The sequence below is a fragment of the Dromiciops gliroides genome, chromosome 1 (assembly GCF_019393635.1).
Source record: "Dromiciops gliroides isolate mDroGli1 chromosome 1, mDroGli1.pri, whole genome shotgun sequence".
Taxonomy (NCBI): Eukaryota; Metazoa; Chordata; class Mammalia; order Microbiotheria; family Microbiotheriidae; genus Dromiciops; species Dromiciops gliroides.
The window spans coordinates 218,395,470-218,418,090 of NC_057861.1; the positions used below are offsets into that span (position 1 = coordinate 218,395,470).

General features: G+C 36.8%; 1 protein-coding gene across 2 annotated transcripts in view; it reads right to left on the reverse strand.

Moving 5' to 3' along the window:
- RNMT (RNA guanine-7 methyltransferase) overlaps positions 1-22,621 on the reverse strand; it is a 55,803-nt gene that overhangs the window by 9,322 nt on the left and 23,860 nt on the right. For both annotated transcript variants that reach the window (XM_043985814.1, XM_043985804.1), the window contains exons 5-8: positions 21,515-21,630; positions 19,224-19,405; positions 14,073-14,237; positions 8,458-8,575 (exon numbers count right to left, since the gene is read on the reverse strand). In XM_043985814.1, coding sequence (XP_043841749.1) covers positions 8,458-8,575; positions 14,073-14,237; positions 19,224-19,405; positions 21,515-21,630 — 581 coding nt within the window. The remainder of the gene's footprint in view (positions 1-8,457; positions 8,576-14,072; positions 14,238-19,223; positions 19,406-21,514; positions 21,631-22,621) is intronic.

The following is a 22,621-nucleotide window of genomic DNA, read 5'->3' on the forward strand; positions in this document are numbered from 1 at the left end:
TTTTGTTTTTGGTGCTATTGTTTTTCTATTTTGAGGTTTTTTGTCATTGCTCTGATTTTTCTCTTATAACATGACTAATGCAGAAATATGTTTAATGTTATTATGTGTGTGTGTGTGTGTATATATATATATATATATATATATATATATATATATATATATATATATATATATATATATAACCTATATCAGATTACCTGCTGTCTAGGGGAGGGGGGAGGGAGGAAGAAAAATCTGAAATTGGAAAGCTTGAATAAACAAAAGTCGAGAACTATCTTTTGTGGAAATTTATTTTGATTTGGGGACCCTACCTTTAGGCTGAGATTAGAAAGCCTTAGGCCTTCAGGGTCTCTCCCCCTCCTCCTCAGCTTCAGGGGACAAGACGCCAGGTCAGACAGCTGGGGGGAAAAAAAAAGCCCCCAGCTCCTTCCAACCTGAGCAGAGCTATCTGAAGGATCCCGGATGGCCTGTGCTGAGGCATGAGGCTCGAGAGCACCCCCCCACACACACACCAGCTGCAGCTCTGGCTGGCGGATTAGCTTGGTCTGTGGGGGCGAAGGAAGCCCCGAGATTTGAGTGGAGAGAAGAAAAGGTGTATATATAGACCTGGGAGTGAGAGAGGAGAGAGGAGACGGACTAGAGGACGGGCTGAGGACAGACTAGATAGACAAGACTCAGGGGTTCCGATGGACAAGAAGAGATCAAGAGGCGGCTGAGGAGACGGCAAAGATTGGAGACTAGAGACCAGGCTACAAGGATGCAGGAGAAGATGAGAAGGACTAGGAGCAGGCAAAAGAGAGGCCGAAGGGCAAACTAACAGAGCAGACAGACAGAAGGTTACAGGCCTTAATAGAAACCAGGGAAAGTGTAACGTGCCCTGAGACTGGAGGCAGCTAAGGTCCTTATTGTATTCAAGAAGTTCAGCAGGTGGTTAAGAGATGCAGTGGAAAGAGACCGCAGGAAAGCAGTCAGGTTGTACATTTTATTTCCCTGTATTCTTAATTTTAAATAGTATCTCATAAATAAACCTCTGCTTTGATTATTTAGTTAAGAGGCTTCTTAATATTTTGCTTATTAATTTGGGAATGGAGCAGTATGGTGGAACTTTATAAACGGCCCACATTAAATTAATGAAGTCAGATAGCCAAATAGTCATAAATCTCAGTTTAGTCCTCCAGTCAGCTTCAGCCCCCAAATTAGGCTAGTCAATTAAAAAATATTTCACACTTTACATGTAACAAGAAAAAAATAAAATACTTTATTAAAAAAAAAAAAAGATCTGCCTTTCCCCCTCCTTGTTTTATTGGTACACTTGAGACAAGAGTAATTATGCCTAACTGAAGATTCTGAGAAGAGGGACTCTAGGGCCAGACTGAGATAAATACATGGCCTTCTTGCCATAAATAGGTCTAACTGAATAAGGGCAAGAAATGTGACTTGCAAGAGGTCAAATCATCATAAATGGAAGGATAGACACAAATGTATATACACATATGTATGCACACATGCATGCATGTTTATAGGCACAAAGCCTTAAAAATAATTTCTTGTTCCTAACAAGAAAATACTTTAAAAAGTAATAATCACTACCCCCATACTAACTAGTAAGACCTAAAAGTGAAAAGGGGAGCAATAGGAAACCAAAATGATAAATGACAAGAGGTAACATGATATTATGGAGGCAAAAGAATACCCTTATTTATACATTACATAATTATATATTACTTTTTTGTTTAAAGTCAGATGTTTAAAATAACAGCAAGGTTTATGTTCTTTTTAGAAAAATGGAAGATTGTCTTTTTTTCCTATTAGTTCACATTAAAAAAAAAAAACCTTGTTGGTTAGGTAACTCATTATCTCTGCAAAAGAATACAAGGAAAAGAAAATACATCCAATGATTAGCTGTTACTGTAGTACTGAGTTTGAATTCAAAATAGCTCTTAGAAATGCTTCATCTTCCTGTACAAGAGGCATTACTCCTTATTAAAAACAAAAAACCAAAAAACCTCAAATTGGTTATCATCAGAATTAAAGTAAGGCCCTAAAGGTCACATCAGGAAACTACTCATCATGGATATACCACCAAGAGGTGGTACTCACACCTCATCAGTAGCCCCAGGAGCTGCTGGCCCTGATTATAGGGCTGGAAGGTAGAGCAAACACCCCCCCCCCAAAAAAAAAACCCCTTCCACTTAAAGAGGGCTCACTCAGAAGCCACCTCTTCATCTCCTACCAGAGGCGACCAAAGGCACTCCTTAGAACTGACTCCATCATCATCCAAGCCACCATATCAGGTACCTTCTCATCTCTTCCCCCAACTTCCTTTTAGCTTCCTTTTGTGTGTTCTTTCCCCTTATTAGAAGTTCCTTGAGGGGCAGCTAGATGGCGCAGTGGATAGAGCACTGGCCCTGGAGTCAGGAGTACCTGAGTTCAAATCCGGCCTCAGACACTTAACACTTAACTAGCTGTGTGACCCTGGGCAAGTCACTTAACCCCAACTGCCTCACTAAAAAAAAAAAAAAAAAAAAGAAGTTCCTTGAGAGCAGGGACTGTTTGCCTTTTTCTTATTTGTATTCCCAGCACATAGCACAGTGCCTGCACATAGTAAGCACTTAATAAACATTTATCTCATTCTATTTCCCACTTATTAATAATGTTACCATCCCTCTATGGCAGAAAATAAAAGTACTGGATATTTTGTATCTATTTAACTATACAACATTAAATCATTAAGAAGGAAAAAAGGAAAAAAATTAGAAATCAATAGCTTTCATGTATATTCTATGAAAAGTATATAGGTTTACCACAACAAATCAAAAAATAAAAGTGCGCACAGAATTTCTCTTGGTTAGATATGGGAGAGAAAAAGATGTCTTATTTCTAATTAGTCCAAAGAAAAGAGTTAAAAAGGTGTTATTTCATTATTTGTCATTTAGCTAAAAAGGAAAAGAATAAAACAACATGCCCAGCAGTAGACAATGTTCAGCTCTTGGTGAATTGGAACAACCTATAAATGTGCCATAAAAATCTATTCTTTTCTCTGGTAGTATTCAGAGATTATTTATGACTATGATTAATGTTGACTTAATAAAAAACAACAAACTACATTTTTCCCCACTTTCTATTTAAGAAACGATGTAATTTTAACCTTGTTATGAAATTATTTAATAGAAAAGTGAAGGGGAAAAGAAGACAGGCTTGTCCAGAAAGAGTAAAGACTAACAACAATAAGAGAAGTGACTAAGAATCAATTGACAAATACTCCCTGAAAAGAACTTAGAAAGAGCAACTGAAAAATCATGCTACTTTATGCAGTGACATTAATCTAAAGATAAACAGTGGCTAAACAAATGCAGTTGGTTTTTACTGAAATTCAATGTTGCTATTAATAAAATAATTAATTAAAATATTAAAAAAAGAATCAGATGTTTGTTTTAAATTTGCTCTCCCATCTAATTTAAGTTATTGAAATACCCAAAGGATTTCAAATACAAGATGGTTCAAAAGATGCACTGAGAAAATAATATAATACAATTAATTAGCCAATGAATATTTATTAAGCATCTACTATCTGTCAGGCTATACCAAGAGCTGGAGATACAAAAAATAGTTGATGCTCTCAAGAAGCTCATAGTCTAATGAGAGATAATATAGAACAAACTACATCAGGAAAAAATTATCAACAGAAGGAAGACACTAGAATGTAGAAGATAAGGATTTAGTCAAGACTTGACGATAGGAAGCAGAAATGAGGAAGGAGAGCATTCCAGGACTGGGGAATAGGTATGAAAATGCCTAGAGTAGGGAAATGGAATATCTTGTTTGAGGACTAGAAAGGAGGTTAGTTTCACTACAATGCTGAGTACATATTGGGTGTAAAGTATTAAAAAGTACCGGGGGGCAGCTAGGTAGTACAGTGGATAGAGCACCGGCCCTGGATTCAGGAGGACCTGAGTTCAAATTTGGCCTCAGACACTTAACACTTACTAGTTGTGTGACCCTGGCCAAGACACTTAACCCCAATTGCCTCACCAAAAAAAGGAAAAGAAAAGAAAAAGTACTAAAAAGGTAGGAGGGGCCAGGTTATGAAGGGATTTGAATGCCAAATGATTTTACATTTGATCCTGGAGGTGATAAGGAGTCACTGGAGTTTAGGGAGAAAAAGACTAAGAGACCAGAAGGGAATTACAATATTTCAGGCACAAGGTGACAAGGGCCTGCACAAGGGTGATGGCTGTTATCAGAGGAGAGAAAGGGCTCTATGTGAGAGATGTTATGAAGGTAAAGGAGAAAGAGGAAGATTATTCAAGCAATATTATGAAGATAACATTGGCGAAACTTAGCAACAGACTGAATATTGGCAATTAGAGAAAAGGATCAAGGATGACCCTTAGGTTACAAGACTGAGTGACTGGAAAAATGATGGTACCTTCACAATAATAGGCAAATTAGAAAGAGGGAGAATTTTGGGGGGAAAGATAATGAATTGTTTTGGACAAGGTGAGTTTTTAAGATGCCTACAGGACATTTGGTTCAAAGTGTCCAATAAGCAGTTGAAGATGTGAGACTAAAAGTAAGAATACAAATTAGGGCTAGAATCATCAGCTAAGGAGATCTAAGAATCATCAGCCAAGAGATGAAAATTGAATCTGTGGGAGCTGATCAAGTCAAATATTAAAGAGGAAGAAAAAAAGAGGATATGGGACAGAGCCTTGACAAATACCTAGCAGGAATGACCTATCTGAAGTTACAGCAAAGGAGATTGAGGAAAAGTTGGATAGGTAGGAAAACAGAATAGTATTGAAAAACCTAGCAAGAAGGAGGTGATCAACAGTATCAAAAGCTGTAGAGAGGTCAAAAAAGATGAGGAATGAGAAATGGACATCAGATTTGTCAATTAAAAGAAACTTAGTAACTTTGGAGAGCCTAGTTTCATTTGAATAATGACTTTAGAAGCCAGGATGTAGGAGTGGTGTCAAATTCAAATAGGAACCACAGTAAGGATCCCTATAGGCTGCATACTAATTTAGTTTTAAAATGTAAAGTTATCTACATTTTAATTGTATTTTTATTTTGTTAAGTATTTCCCAATTGCATTTTAATCTGGGGTTCAGTCATTGTGGGAAGCTTTACATTTCACAAAGCTTCCCACCAGTGAAGAGAATTAAAGATTAAGACAAAAGTAAGTGGAGTCACCTATCATAGAGTCTTCTCAAAGAGTTTAGCCACCAAAAAGGAGAGACAAAAGACATAGCTTTGTGATGTTTAAAATCAAAATTGTGGTGCCTTAAATCAGAAGCTTCAGCTCCAGTCTAGTCTAGAGTCCCAGCCTGGTTGGGTTCTTCCTGAAGTCCTCCTCCACGAGCCTGCTTTAATCAGGAACTCCCTTAGCAGGCTGTTTGTGGAAGCTTTTTTATATATCTGGAACAGAGGCGGTCCTTACACTCTGCTTCAAGGTGATTGGTTGGTGTCATCCAAATCCATTGTCTTTGAAGGTGTTCTCAAGTTGAGTTCACAGTCTAGTTTCTGAGAACAATACCTTCTTAAAGGATAGCCAGGTGTGATTACAATCCAATTAACTTGAAGTAGGCTTAATTAGTAGTCAATCACTCTCACTTGATTCAATCAGTATAGATTAATCTCCAGGTGGATCTTTGAATATCTGCTAAATCCCATTATTTTGTCACATTCCCCCCTTTGTTTCTTCTAGGAACAGGTGTTCCTAGATGAAACAGTAAAAAAATAATTAAGTCTTTGTAAGTCTTTTCTCAGTTCTCTTGTCTTATTGAAGTGGTAAGATGTCATCAGGAGGAAGCTGGATTCTGGTCTGGAAAGCTGGATTCTTCTTCTTTAACTGAATTGCTGGATTTTTTACTAAACCTTAGCATAGCGTTGTCAATGATCAAATTTAGTACATTCCATTACATTCCCTCCTTTATATAATAGAGGGTTGAGGTAGTTATGCAATCTATAACACTTCTTACCACCATGTGTCTGGGTCAAAGCCAAATTTAGTAATGTACCCATGACACCTGAAAATGTTATGGAAAGGTTATCATACCACATCTCATGGTTTCGAGACATCCAGTAATTGTTCTAGGCCATAGGTGGATGGATTCTGACTATGCCATCAGACTCAGTGAAAGAAAAAGAAAACATTTAGAAGGGAGAGGAAGAAACTGGACTGTGTCCAGCAATTGTGGTCTATATAGTTGCCATCATAAGCAAACCATAGACTTACATGTACCTCTCTCTACAGGGCCTATATCAAACTCATTGTAAGACCAGTTAGTCTCTGAGATGATAAGTTTCCATAATTCATAAATCTCATATTAATTTCACCAAAGACAGTATGATGGTAAAAATGCATGTTATGCTGCATAACTGATGATGTACTTGTAATACATACAATAATTCCAAACCATACCCACAATATACATAGTCACAATGACATGTAAATGATATATGAATGTAAATGACTAATAATATTAGACATTATTACATAATCTTCTTTTAGCAAGTAAACATATTATCTTATACATGAATTCTCTATCTAGTATGACAGTAACAGATACTTAAAGTGATAAACAATTCATCAAAAAGAAATAAGACTCAATATTCAATATGTCCATTGATAAATCAAGCAATAGGTTTTAAACATAATACCATAAACAGACTCATTAAACTCATCTGGTTCTGTCCTTCTGTTCCTCGCTGATAGGATCTACGGTTATTCTGATACTGTCTCTTTGTATCTCCCTGAAAAGATTTATATCCATTTTCATTCTGCCTGTTATAAGGCCTATAATTACTCCAGTTGTTTCCTTTCTGATAAAAGTTTCCAAAATTATTTCGATTTCCCCCAAAGAATTCCTCAAGGCTCTCAGTCATTGTCCTCTTAAGGTCTTGTTTTCTTGTCCTACATTCCCTCAAGAAGTGTCCTTGTTTTTTGCAGTACTCACAAAGTTTAGGGGGTTGATAGCGATTTTCAATTTTCCTGTTTCGCTGCCTTCTTGTTTCCTGTACCGGAGCTAAAATGTCCTGTCTGTTCCTTTCTTCTCTCTCATTTCCTTCGTAAATATATGTTGCTATTTCTTTAAGTCTGTCAGGACTCAAAACTATTCCACCCAGGACATTGCTTTTTAAAATATTTCCGAATTTCTGGTAAGGACTGGTTTACAAAATGAGAGCAGATAATATGGGCGTCTCTACTGTCTAATGGGTCTAGTCTAGCATATTGCCTGGCATACTTACACAGCCTGTCATACAATCTATTAGGTCTCTCATCAGGTCCCTGAACTGTATCTATAAATTTTTGCCAGTTATCAGTCTTTCTAATACAGGATTCCATTGCCTTCAGCAATCTTTCCCTTGCATCTTTCAACATATCAAAATGCTTAGGGTTATTGGGGTCCCAGTAAGGGTCTTGAATAGGTCACCCAATATCAACCTTTCCCATGGCTTCCAGGCTGTTTGCTGCAGCTACTATATCTGCTCTTTCCCCTGGGGACAATATTGTTTCCATAAGGTCACACCTGGCTATCCCTTAAGAAGGTATTGTTCTCAAGTTGAGTTCACAGTCTAGTTTCTGAGAACAATACCTTCTTAAAGGATAGCCAGGTGTGATTACAATCCAATTAACTTGAAGTAGGCTTAATTAGCAGTCAATCACTCTCACTTGATTCAATCAGTATAGATTAATCTCCAGGTGGGTCTTTGAGTATCTGCTAAATCCCAGTATTTCATCACAGCTTGATGGGATGAATGGATCAAGGCAGTAGGAAAGCAGCCAACAAGACATAGAGAATGCACTGATGATAAATGAGCAAACTGTTGGAGAACATGAGATGGAATGGGCTTACTTGTGCATATGAGGGTTTTACCTTGGCAAGACATCTTCGTGTGAGACAGGGATGAAAGAGAGATAATGCCATATATGAGAAGGCAGGGGTGAAAGAGCCATAGCAGGTTTAGGAGGAAAAAAATGTCTGAAAGAGCCTGCTGTGATGAGGGAGATGGTGAGTTAATTGAAAAGGTTTAAAAAGATTGCTTTGCCACAATGAAGGCCCAGTTTAAATAATTATAGAACATAAATTTGTAGTGAATCCAGTTAGCAGTTTTATGATCGACCCTCATCCCCAACCTACCCTTTGTTTGGTAGAACATGAGCTCCCTAGGGACAAAGGCACGAAATTATGGGATTGATCCATACCAACAAATACTGGCAGGGCAAGATGGGTGATAGGATAAGCGGGCAAGACACATGGCAAAAGATAGTGCAGAATTGAAATGATCCACCAAGAAGTTAAGATGGGAAGAGCTGGAAGGTGCAGCTAACCAGAGATTACTGTAAAGAATGAATGTACAAATTGTTTGCAAAACACTTCAAAAATGAAAACTTAGTTGATATAACTTGAGAAAGAAACAGCAATTTCAAATTCTTTTCGAAACACTTACTTCTAATGCTTGCATTCGTTTTAGGAGCACTTTGTTTTCAACATTCTTGATCTTTTCTTCATAGAATTCCAAAAATGTCTTTTTGTAAACTAGTTTCATGTTATACTTCTTTGCCATTCTGTTAAAAAAAAAAAATTCTGATAGCATGGTAAAAACATACAGATTTTGAATAATTTGTACTTCTATGTCACAGTGACATCTTCTGGTTGCAAATAAAATAACCACTCTCTCTAGAAATGATAACACATTGATACAAAATGTGTTCATTCATTCCACAAATTGTTATCAATAAGTCCTAAAATGTACAAAGCACTCAACTAGGAGCTCTGGGAGATACACAATAAATATAAAGTATGTTTCATCAAGGAAACGTACCGTTTCTTGAGGAAACAAAGCAGGGAACTGTAATGATTGGAATGACGCCACCTGCTGGAGACTTACTGTAGAAGAGTTCCACCCATGAAGCGAAGGTCTTTGAGGGCAAGACCAGGAGTCTTTTCTTTGGAAAAGGAAGTGACGCGGGCTAGTGGGAGGAGGAAGGAAGAGACTGGCGCTCAGTCTCACTCTCTTTCCTCTGGGCTCTGGTGGAGAGCGGAGCTAGAAATGTGCTCTCCCTTTAATAGATAGAAATCTAGGCCTTTCTCTCTCTCTTTACCAAATTCTTATTCTCCTTAATAAATTCTTAAAAGTCTAACTCTTGCTAAAGCTTATAATTTATTGGCGACCACTCATTAGATATTTTAGACAGTTTAGCTAGAATTTTAGCCCTTAACAAGTACAAACCCTATCCTCAGGGATCTTACATTGGAGTACACAAATTTAAGTACACAAGGTACTCAAACTGGACTTTTCACTTCTCTTACGAATTTATAAAGTACTTTGTCTAACCTTGTTCTATGACAGGCCAAGAAATGGAAAGGGAAGCAGAACTGTTGAAGAAATCTGAGGGGTTGAAAGACTAATAAACAAGAATGCTTTTCAGAGAGGTAGTAAAATAATATAGCACTTATTAATTACCTCAAAAGGTTGAAAATAGGAATATCCCCCCTCCCCCCAAAATTAGCTAAATTAAAAAATTAAATCAATGGATTCCAAAATCTACAATGAACTATCATGTAAAAAGTCAATCTTGTCAATAAACAGAAATGAAAGTTGTGACTGAAAAGATCAGGTATTAACTAAAAAGTTGATTTCCTTTCCACTAATTTCCTCAAGTCAAAGGATTTTCGAGTGAGAAATAAAGGGATATTTAACTTTTGCTAAGTGTTTTAAATATGGCTTTCCACCCTGTGTTTTACATTTTCTTAAAACTTTTTTTTTTTTTTTGAGATTGGTTCTCCCTATTCTCACCCATTCTGGAAATGCCAACAGCCACTAAAAGGCTCATACCACTATTGATTTACATGACACGGGAGTTTGTTTTGACCTGCTCTGTTTCTGACCTGGGCCAGTTTGTTCCTTAGGGCAGCCTGGTGGCTCTCTGTTCCAAGGACTCACCATATTGATGCCAAACTGGCTTAGCTCACTTCAACTCAGAAGTCCCATGCTCCAACAATCCGCTGGCCTCAGCCTCCCTGGTAGCAGAGACTACGTGCTTGTGCCAACAGGCGAGCCACTTATGTTTTCTTACCATTACCATGGGGAGGCAGCTAAATAAAAAACTCCACTAATTTTCAAGGGCCCCCAAAATTCAAAACACGAAATTTTAAAGTGTGAGACTCATCCAATGTACATTGTGCATAACTTTCCTTATGCTAAGGAGAAAGATCTCAGCAGATACAAAATAACTACAAATAGTACACACTTTTTCCTTACAGAAATGTTACTGAAAATTCTGTAAATCATAATTATATAAGCCACTTACTATTAACCTACAAATAAAAAAGTCAAGAATAGTTTATGGAACTATTAAAGAATCTAATTAATTTTCATGTAAGAAAACCAAACAAACCAAAAAGGTATTGAAAGAATATTTCAGAAAATTGGAAGCTGTAAAACTTAGAAATATACTATAAAATTAGAACTCTAAAATTCATGTGATTTATACTAAATTCATTTTTGCATGACATCACAGGGGTCTCCAATGCTTAGCTTGGGTGTTACTGATAGATCTAAAACTTACCTGGTACACCTTCAATCCAAGTTAGTTGCCTTCACCATTCACCCCCTCTCCATGGTTTACCTGAATTCCATCAGAGAGAGGAAGATAGCCCAAATAAATGCCCTCTTCCTCCTAGTCTAGCACTTTACAGTTAGTACTCTACTATCCATATGACACTTCTAGGTTCTCCTTTACTACTATCATCACTCAGTAATTTGTCCTCCTTTGAAGTTCATTCAATCCATATTGATTCTGGTGGCTGTTGGCCTCTAGGACCCTCCTTCCTTCTTCAATAAGTACAGTCTCTCTCCTCTCCAACTCCTACCTTCACAATAGGGGACTTCAACATATATATTGATACTCCCTCAAATCCTTCAATTGCTCCAACTACTCATTTCCCATGACCTATTTTTCTTATCCACCCCATTTCAGCTACACAGTCATACCCCTGATCGTGCCAACACCATGTTAATGAACTTCGAAATTCCTTTATCTGATCATAATCTGTTATTTCACCTTTATTTCTACTTGCAAACCCAAAACATATTCTACATCTTAACTATGATTTACAATCTTTCTGCTTCTGCTCAGTTCTCTCCCAGTCACCATCTCTGCACTAGCTACACTTTTGTTTCTTCCCTACCTTGAGACCCCTTCATGAAAACCAGTTCAACTCTACATTGTTGTTTTTTCTCAAGTTCTTTGACTCCTTATCCTATCATCAATCTTGCCTTACCAAATCTTAGCTTTGTATTACTTCTATCATACTGTCTTTGCTCTTATATTCAGCTGAACAAAGCTGGAAAGAAATCAAGAAATCACAAAAACATTCTTTCTGACTGGGTCCACTACAAATGTATGCTACATAATAATTTCAACTAAGAACTCAATGAAGCAAGGCAATCCTTTTATACCTTCCTAATCAAAGTTACTTTCCCACTCATCATAGTACATTTTCTAAATCTTTTCATTCTTCAGATCTAGCATAGCTTCTATTTCCCTCTGAAAACCCTGATTTATATTTTACTAAAAAAAGTGTGAGGCCATTCACCAAGGAATTCTTCTCATCTCATATTCCCCCTGATAATGCTATTTTCTCCTTCAGCCCTGTCTCACATGAAGAGATGGTTCTTCTGCATGCAGATTCCATTCCATCCCATCTTCTCTAGCAGATCTATCACTTCTCTCTAGGTTTCAAGACAGTGCTCTCTCCTGGTTTCCCTACCTGTCTGGTAGAATTCATTCTCTGTCTCCTTTATTGGCTCTTCATTCAGGCTACACCCACTAACCATAGGTGTTTCCCAGGTCAATGTCCTGGGCCCTCTTTTCTTTATTTATTAATTTGCTTGTTGATCTCATCAGCTCCCAAGGTTTCAATTATCATTATGCAGATGATTCTCAGATCTATTTGTCCAGCCCTAACCTGTCTCCTGATCCCCAATCTTATACCCCAAACTGCCTATTAGAAATGGTGAATTAGATGCCCTGTAGACATCTTAAATTCAATATGTTCAAAACAAAATTCATTATATTTCCCCCCAAACCTCCCCTCTGCCTAACTTCCCTATTACTGTCAAGAACACTACATCCTGGGGCAGGCAGCTAGGTGGCACAGTGGATAAAGCACCGGCCCTGAATTCAGGAGGATCTGTGTTCAAATCTGGTCTCAGACACTTGACACTTACTAGCTGTGTGACCTTTGGCAAGTCACTTAACCCCCATTGCCCCTCCTCCCCCCAAAAGAATACTACATCCTCCCAGGTATCTCACACCCCAGGTATCATCCTTGACTCCTAACATTCTTTCATTCTCCCTCCTTCATCCAATCAGTGGCAAAGTCCTATCAATTTTACCTTCATAACATGTATGCCCCATCTCTCTTCTGATGCTGTCATTACTGTAGTGTAGGTCCTTATCACCTCACACCTGAACTACTGCAATAGCCTTACCCTGTCTCAAGTTTCTCCCCATTCCAAACCATCCTCTGCTTATCTGTCAAAATGATCTTCAATATATATATTTGACCATGTTATCACTCTACTCATTAGCTCCATTAGCTCCTTAATATCTTCAGGATCAAATAGAAAATCCTTTGTTTGGCTTTTAAGGCTCTTCACCCCTCCTCCCCCTTCCAGATATCCTATTATCTAGTAACACTGGCTTCCTTGGTATTCCTCACACAAAACACTGTACCTACTGACTTAAGGCATTTTTACTGGTAGTCCATCATGCCTAGGATCCTCTACCTCCTCATCTCCAGCCTCCTGGGTCTCAGGCCTCCATCAAGTCTGAGCTTAAGTCCTATCTTCTGCCTTTCCCAGTACTCCTTAGTTTTAATGCTTTCCTTCTGGGATTATCTTCAATTTGCCATGTGTGCGCGCGCGCGCGCGTGTGTGTGTGAGAATACACGTATCTTATTTGTATTCCAATTTCTCATTCATGTATGTATCTTGTTTGTACACAGTTGTTTTCATGCTGTCATCCCCATTAGACTGTAACTCTTTGGAAACAGAGACTGGGCTGTTTTTGGTTTGTTAGGGAAAGGGGAGAGAGAAGGCAGTGTTTGCCTTTCTCTGTATCAGTGGTACTCAATAAGTGCCTGGTAGCTTAACATCATATCAAGATTTCAGCCAAAGTCTGCATGATGAAATGCTGCTCTTCCAAATAATAAATAAAAAATTAGGATCTCTACTGTATTAAGATTAGCTTTCCTAGTCAAATCAAAATTTCATGAAAAATTTTATAACAGAAAGCAGTACTTCCCTATCTCTACTGTCTACTACATAAAATCTAAATTTCTTATTCTGACATTCAAGCCCCACTCACCTAATGAGGTTGTACTCCCTACCTTTCCAACCTTATTTCACACATTCCCTTCAAGTATGCTACAGCCCAATTCTATTAGTTACTAAACTATGTACTAGCACTATGTACCCAGCAGTTTTACCTTTATTCATGTCTTTGCCTGGAATGTCACCTCTCCTGCCCCCATCTACCCTCTAAATCCTTCAAGCCCATCTTAAAAATTACCTACTCTATGAAGCCTTCATTGATTTCCCATCAGAAATGATCCTTTCTATCCCCGGTCTCACTTTGTATACCTCTGTGTTGTCCTTATTATAATTTCTTCTGAATTAGTTACTAAATATTGTGCTGTATTATGTAATTTGTGTGACATTCTCCTTGCTAAAATTGGAAGCTTCATGGACCACATCTTCATTTTATTTGTATCTCCCCAAGCACCTAGCACAGTATTTTGTCACACTGTAGGCGACTGATAAACGGCTGCTGAATTAATTTTTTGGAAGCCAAAGAAAAGCAAAAGAACAAGGCATTACAAACCTGGTGGTATTAGGATTGTGTAAACAGTTGCTTTTCTATTTGTAAGGCTATATTCCCGCTTGGAGTCCCACTCCCCACCAACACTGGAGGAATTCAAATAGCATTGTGACCCATACTCGCCCGCCTACCCACTTAAGGCAGAGAACCAAAAAGGAAATAATGAAATTCTTACTCAATCAGCAAAGGAAAATAAACCAAAAATTCTGGAACATCCACAACACCTTCCAAGTTGAAATCATATTTACATCCAAATAAAGGATATTCTCCCTTTTTCTGAAACTTTACATTGTAGACTTCATTTCCAAATGATTCTGTTTCTGATGCCTCAAGGCGCTTTCTGTAAGTTACCAAAAAGGATAAAAATTAGAATGACAAATTTATTCTAATCTTTCATTTGAAAATATTCAATTTGACAAAAAACTAAAAATATGATTAGCTTTGTGAGTACTGGCTTTATGCTACTTTCAGGAGGCAATATATCTGAACACTAACTTTATTACCACTAAAAGTATTAGAGGAGAGGTAATACTCCAAGTCCAGATTGCTTCAATCTCTCCTGTATTTGATCTACAGGCAGAATGCCACTACAATCATAGGCAATTTGGATTTAGGCAGGTCATGAAAGTCTGTTTTCAGTTTAGTATTTGAAACTTGGAACATGGAAACAATGTTATAAATAAAGGATAAATTGAGTTGTGAAATGAGATCACAAAACTAAATAACCCATAACTATACCATAAGTGTAATATCATTTATGGCATACATAACCACTGTTTTATAACACTGTTCCTATAAAAGAAAACATTCTGAAGGGGCATCAAAAATGTATCTGCCCCAGAAGTGACCAGTGATGGAGGTAGGTAAGTTCCTGTCATATGAAAAGGCTGATGACTCCTAAGCCCCAGTAATTTGTCCAAAACTACATCAACATAAGAAAAGGTAGCATACTAGGTCAATGATTCCCAGTATTCTCAACCAAGAAACAACTCAAGACAATTTCATCTAAACCTCTATCCTTGGATCACATCTTGGCCTTTATAGCTACTGCTTTTGCCTTTGCCTAGAATATACTCTTTTCTCAATGTCTCCTAACTCTACTCACACTATTCTTTAAAATTAAGTACAAATTCCTATCTTCTCCATGAAGTATTTACAGACATCGACTACTATGGCACTTCTATACAATTCAATTTTAATGATAATTAAGCGATTCATTGTATCCCCTGTACTGTTACATATTGTTTATAAATCTGTAACTTGTCTTTGAGATAAGATTTTAAACTTCTTGAGGTCAATGACTGTGATGTATGTTTATTTTTACCCAATATAGGAGTCTTGCACCATATCCTGTACATTGTAGGCATCCAGTAATATCTGCAAAATGACTGGGTAAAGAATAGTGTTAAAAACAGTTCAAAAGAAAAATGAAGACTAGGAAAAAAAGCTACCGGCTTTGGCAAGATTATTTGGAAATCTGAAATTATATAAAATTCATCAGCAGAGAATAAAACTCAGACATACCTACTTTCAGTATTTATTAAACCACATCCTGACTAGGATGGTGTTTTAGGAAGAATAGACTTGAAATCGAGAAGACTGGATTCCTGTCTCTGCTACTTACTGTATGACAACTGACAAGTCATTTAACTTCTCTAGGCTTCAGTTTCCTTTCACCATGACAGAATTAATGATACAACTTGTCTATTAACTGACCTTAACATGGCACTTTAAAGTTTACAAAGCACCTTCTTTTAAAAAGGCACTAGCTTATTTGAGCCTCAAAACCACTGTGTGAGAAAGGTATTACAAAAGTAGCTAGTTACCTCACTTCCAGTTATCCAGGTTCGCAACACCCATCAGTCACCCTCCACTTCACACTCACCCCAAATATCCAATCAGTTGCCAAGACTTCTCAGATCTCTCTAAAATTTCTCACTTCCATTTTCATCTCTCCACTCATTGTACAACACCCTATCCAGGCTCTCATCACCTTTCACACAGGACTAGCCAGGTCTCCCCATTTTAAGCCTCTCCTTTTTTCATTTCATCCATCACACACCTGAAGTAGTTTTCTTAAAGTACACGTGTGAATATGTTCTCCATCTGCCCAAAAAATTTCAGTGACTCCCTATTTCCTCTAGGGTCAGACCCAATTTCCTATTCAGCACTGAAAGCCCTTCACAACCTGGTTCCAAAATGCCTTTCCTAGCTCTTATTACACATCTATCAGACTCTACAGCCATTCAAGAGTTCCTTGTACACAACACTCCATTTGCCACTTTTATACCTTGGCATACATTACTTGTACTTGGGAAGCAAGCACTCCTTGGTCCCGTTTCTCCTTGTTTCCTTCAAAGTTCAGCTCAAACATGTCCCCTTACCTGGAGTCTTTCCTGATATCTTCAGCTTATAATGCTTCCCCACAAAAAAATTACCTCGTATTTATTTCTTATATATTTATATGCGGACAAATAATCTCCTCCTATAGAAAAGCTTCCTGAGTGTAGGGGTTGCTTAATTCTTTTCTTTGTAATCCCTAGTAGGCAGCAGAGTGCCAAGAACCCTGTGTTTAATTAATATTTGCTGATGATTGTTCTCATTATAAATGAGGGAAACTATGTTCAGAAATTGCAGTTCAGTAGTGGGGGGAAAATGTCTCTAGAATCAGAAGACCTGGGTTCAAATCTACCTTTGACATTACCAGCATGACATGTGGAAATCAATCAACAAAGTTCCTGTTATATTCCAGGTTTGGGGGATACAAAATAAAAAGAATGAAATATCCCAAATCAAAATGATCTTATGTTCTAAAAGTTTCAACCTCCCTGGGCCTCTGCTTCTTTATCTATAAAATGAGACAGTGGAACTAGATGGCATGTGACTTCACTTTCAGGCCTAGATTTACAATCCCTATGTGTCCAGACACAGTTATCAAGTGCTAGAATTAAAGGTTAAAACCAAGTCTTTCTGACTCCAAGTCCAGTCAGTTGTCCATTATATTGTACTACCTTTCATGAACTAACAAATATGGGCTAATAGAAATAACATGTAGTTTATGGGAATCCACAAAGTATCTTACAATATGGAGAAATTCAACAGCTTTCAAACTGCTTAAAACAAACTCTGCCTTCATTGAATTTTTAGCATGAGAATTTAACTGCTACATTTTTTTAAAAAGTTTTTTTTTTAAATAAATGAGAGCAAAAAAAAATAAAAGAGTAGCAGAGAGATTGAAAACGGAAAGGAAAATACAAGATACTCAACTGAAATGAGGCTGAAGGCCACCTACAACAGAACTAAGCACAAAGCAGAGTTAAGCTCAGTTTTACTGGTTATGCTGTTTTTCACTCTAAGTCTATATAGTAGTGGCTGTTAAATCATACATCATCCTGACTGTGACTCTTCTGTACCCAAATTCTTTTTTTCTGGCTGCTTGCTTATTTGTTCTTTGAACTGGAAGCTCTGTATTTTGGCTATAAGGTTCCTAGGGGGTTTCTTTCAGGAGGTGATTGGTAGGTCCTTTCTATTTCCACTTTGCCCTTTGATCCTAAGAAGTCTAGGCCGTTTTAAAAAAACTGTTGTCATTGTTATTTTTTTAACATTGTCTTCTTTTTAAATTTTGAGTTCCAGATTCCCTTATTCCCTCCCTCATCCACTCAGAAGGTAAATAATATACTAATTATACATGTGAAATCATGCAAAACCCATGTCCACATTAGCCATATCATACCAAAAAAGCAAAAAATAAAAAATAATAAAGAGAAAATTATACTGCAATTTGCACTCAGAGTTCATCGGTTTTCACTGGAGGTGGATAGCAGTTTTTCATCATTAGTCTTTTGGAACTGTCTTGAATCACTGTTGATCAGAGTAACTAAGTCTTCCACAGTTGATCATCAATATAATATTGCTGTAACTATGCACAATGATCTCCCAGTTCTTCTCACTTCACTATGTATATAGATTGCATATAGATCTTGCCATGTTTATCGTGAAACCACCACCCTCGTGATTTTTTATGCTACAATAGCATTCCATCACAATCCATACCACAACTTGTTCAGCTATTTCCCAATTGATAAGCATCCCCTCAATTTCCAATTCTTTGCCACCACAAGAAGAACTACTGTATATGTAAGTCCTTTCCCTTTTTCTTTGATCTCTTTGGGATACAGACCTAATAGTGGTATTACTGGGCCAAAGGGTATGCACAGTTTTAGAACCCTGTGGGCATAGTTCCAAATTACGCTCCAGATCTGCTGGATCAGTTCACAACTCCATGAACAGTTAGTTCATTAATGTACTTAACTATTCTTTTTTTTAAAATTGTTGTAGGGGTTTAGTAGTAGTAGTAGTAGTAGTAGTAGTAGTAGTAGTAGTAGTAGTAGTAGTAGTAGTAGTAGTAGTAGTAGTAGTAGTAGTAGTTGTTTAAAAATAAATCTGGAATACAAGTCTTCCATCAGGCAAGGACTCCATCTCCAAGTAAAGTATTCCTCTTTATATTGTCTTTTTAGACCCAGTTCTATGCCAGTGGCATAGGAATTCCATGTGCTGCAGTGTAAAAAAGTACTGCCTCCCAAATCAGACAAGCTGGTTTGAAGTCTTTGAAGTCTTGCCCTTTATACTACCGCGTATGAGATGTTAGGCAATCTTCCCGGGCCTCAGTTTCCTAATTTGTAAAAGTAAGAGGTTGTACTAGGTGACCTCTAAATTCCCTTCAGCTCTGGATAAATGTTCCTATTCTGAATTTATTAAAATATATATATATTCTTTCAGGAGAAAACACTGTTATTGAAGACAGAGAAAGGAACGTTCTTTCTGTTAAAGTCCTTAGCACTATTCAAATAGTTCAACCTTCAATACTATCATGATTTTATCAGTGGAAAATGACATTAAAGAAGAAGTATTAATATCTGCTTTGCAGATGCTAACAACTGACTTGTTAGCTGAAACCTTTCAGATGTGTTGTCTACCCCAATAAAATGTGAACTCCTTGAGGAGAGATGTCTGACTTTTCTATTTTTTTTTTTAAATAAACATTTTAATTTAAGTTTTGAGTTTCAAATTCTATTCCTCCCACCCTCTCTGAGGTGTTAAGCAATCAGACATAGGTTATACAACACATAACTATTCTAAGCACATATTCTTAATAAAAGTCTGATAACTTATTTAACTAATGCCTTTAACTGAAGCAACAAATATATTCCACTTGTTAGACCTTAGTGACAGTATATTAGCAGAAAAATCATGCTGAAAAATAACATTTTTAAAAGTAGACATTCTGGACATTTCATAAACTATCATAATAAAAAAAAATACTTACATGAGCTCAAAGCTATTTGGTGTAGTGCCAATAAAATATCCTCCAGGGCAAAGTTTCCCACAAGCATTTCTGAGCATCATATCGGCCTGTTCGTAAGTCTCAAATGAATAATGATATACAAACTGACAACTGCAAATGTCAAAGCACATCTCTGGATCACGAAATTTTTCAGTCAAGAGTTCCTGAAACATTCAAACAGGTTAAGAATTCAAATTATAAAAGCCAGGATATACAACTCTCTCCAAGTTGAAAACAAAATTTGAGAGTCGAAAAGGGAAAAAATTTCAAAAGCTTTCAAGAAAATGTAATACAAATTAAATAAAACACTCCATCAGTCTGAAAACAAGAAAAATTATTATTTTAGAAGATAAATTGTTAATTGTTTCTTGGGTAAGGAAAATATTTCAATTCCAAATTCTATTACAGGGGAAAGAAGAGACTATTAGAATCATTCTGAAACTATATTACAAAATCGATGTTATACAAGCATGGTTTAACTGTTTTCACAATCAGTTTAAAACATTATTATCAGCTAAAATGCATTCTGTTTTGGACTAAATATAACTTCCAGGGCCACTGAATTTTTTATAAAGTAAAAAATAGCCTTAAGGTTTATGTTCCCAAGAACAAGAATGATTTCCTCTCCTCAAACTCCCCCATCCCAATTATTAGACTATAAACAGAATTATGAAGATTTGGTTCAATTGTGTAAAAAAGACCTTAGATAGTATTAGGATCAGTTCAGAAAAATGTGAAGAAGCTATTTGCTTTTTTTAAAACCTGCACAATAATATACTATTAGAAGAATTTATTTTAATATAACTAAGAACCCCCATATATTTCACATAAGTCTTAATAAAATTAAATTTAAAGTAATATAAAAATACTGCCTTTCATTTCAAGGCTCCTTTTAAACAATGTTCATTGATTATGAAAAATTGTAGAATATCTATCATTTTGGCTCAAAATAATGAACTTGTAAGTAGAATAATATTATAATAGCTGTGCCAGGCACTGTGCTAAGCACTTTACAACTATTTTGTTTACTCCTCACAACAATCCAGAGATGTAGGTGCTATTATTATCCGCATTTTACAGATGAAGAAACTGAGGGAAAGAGAGATTGCCCAGGGTCACATAGCTAGGAAGTGTCTGAAACTGGATTTGAACTTGGGTCTTTCCTGACTTCACAGTGTTCTACTCACTGTGCCACTTAGCTCCTTGATGATGATGATGATGACGACAATGATGATGATAATAGCTAGCATTTCTATAGTACCTATTAAGTGCCAGGCAGTATGATGGAGGAGATATAGTTACAGGACAGTTTATCTGAAAATGATCTGTGGTCTTAGTGAACTACAATCTCCACATGAGTCAACCATGATTTGGCAAGCCAATAAAGTTAATGTGATCTGAGGTTACATTAACAGAGGCAGAATGTCTACAATGAGGTAATTAATACACCAGCTGTATTCTGCCCAAGTCACAAAACATTTGGAGTAGTTCAATTCACAAATTAGAAAGGAAATTCAATAAGCTAGAAAGCTGATTTGGAAGGGGAACCAACAGCACCTTGCAAACAGGCATCTGAATAAACAACCAAGACTGGAATGGGTCTTAAAAGTACATGACACATCAGTATCAGATAAAAGAAGTGACGATGATCATGTTGAGAAAACTTCAAGAGATAATAAAAAGAAATCTTTCAAGTATCTGCAGGGTTATCATCTGGAAAAAAAGCAGAACTAGGTCTTGTTCTGGCTGACCCTAAACTGGGACAGAAATAAGAACAATGGGCAGAACTTGTGGGGATACATTTGGAGATTTAAGAAACAACTTCAACTAATGAAAACAATTCAAAGGTTGTATGAGCTGTCTTCCTCACTAGAAATCCTGAAGCAAATGTTAAATGAATCTTTGGCTCAGGATGTTCTGGAGGCATCCCTGCCCATAGATCCCATCCCTACCACTGGTCTTGCTCAGACTAAAGGACTCAGCAGTGATGTCCAAGAAAGGTTCTATGTGAGATGATAAAAATCATCAGTTTACAAAATACCCAATGAACAGTAATTATTCTGTCATTCTGCCAGTACTGATTTCTCCTTTCAAGGTTATTTTCACAAAAGTGAATTTCAAGTTTGAAATGGATATGATTGAGGCCAAAAAAAATCTTCAAAGAATGTAAGAAACTGAAGTGCAATTGACTTAAGACTAAAATAACTGACGAAACAAAAATAATAAAAATCAATTCTAGTGATGAAACAAGACATGAAACAGGAAAAGAGTACCTTTGAGCTGTCTGCAGTTACAAATTCTGCACTGAAAATGTACTCATGGTCACGACAGTGATTCTTCATGTCAGCATAGCGCTGCTGACACTGCTGGATGGAAACATCAGCAATATCTACACAGAAAAGTTTCCAATTAAAAGTTATTACAGACCAAAATACTGAGTGATAGCGAGATGCAGAGGCAGAGTGATGGCACAAGTCTCAAAGAGTAATCTTATTTGTGAATTCTTGGCATATGATATAGCAGAGATACATAACCAATTCTATTTCAAAATAAAAAAGGAAAAGTCCATTCCAATGCAAAGAAACCTATTAATTTGATTGTTTTTAAAAATGGGACAAAAAGTTTTTAAGAGGGAAAGCTTGCTATTTAAAGACTTAAAACAATCAACACAGACAAGGTTGAGTCTTGGTTCAATGACTATGATCTAATCAAAGTTACAGTAAATCGTAATTGCCTGAAGAGGAAAGCATTAGTACCAGTTTAAATTCCAATAGGAAGGATATTCTCTGCACATCATTCATTACCCCATTCTAAAGATTTTGATTTTATTCTGCTTAACATCACCATTCTTCACAAAACTACCAAAATGATCTTCCTAAAACATAAGATTATAGGTCTGACTTGTCAAAACAGCGAGTAGTTCCCTGATACTTCCAACATAAAAATACAAACCCCTGAGCCTGGTTATTTTTAATCCTCCACAGTGTGGCTCCAAATTCCCTTTCTATACTTCTTTAACTCCTGCCTCTGTCTGCCCTCCATGTTTAGAACACAGTACTTCTCTGTCTCTACCTCTCTGAATCTTTATCTTCCCTGTCCCTTGCAAGTTGCTAGTGCTCTCTCCCTGAAATGATCTTGCATTTTTTGAGTAGGTGTTCCCTTCTTAAAAGTGGGCAGTGACTATATTTCTCTTTGTATCACCAAAACCTAGTATGGTACCTTGCATGTAGATAGTAAATGGCTAAGTAGTTCAATTAAATAAAAAATCTTAGGGCCAAATTAATCTCTAACTACTCTATTATTTGCAGCATCTCCCTTGTGATCAATGGTATGTGTTTACAACACATTTGGCTATGCCTAAGAATTCAGTAGCAGTCACA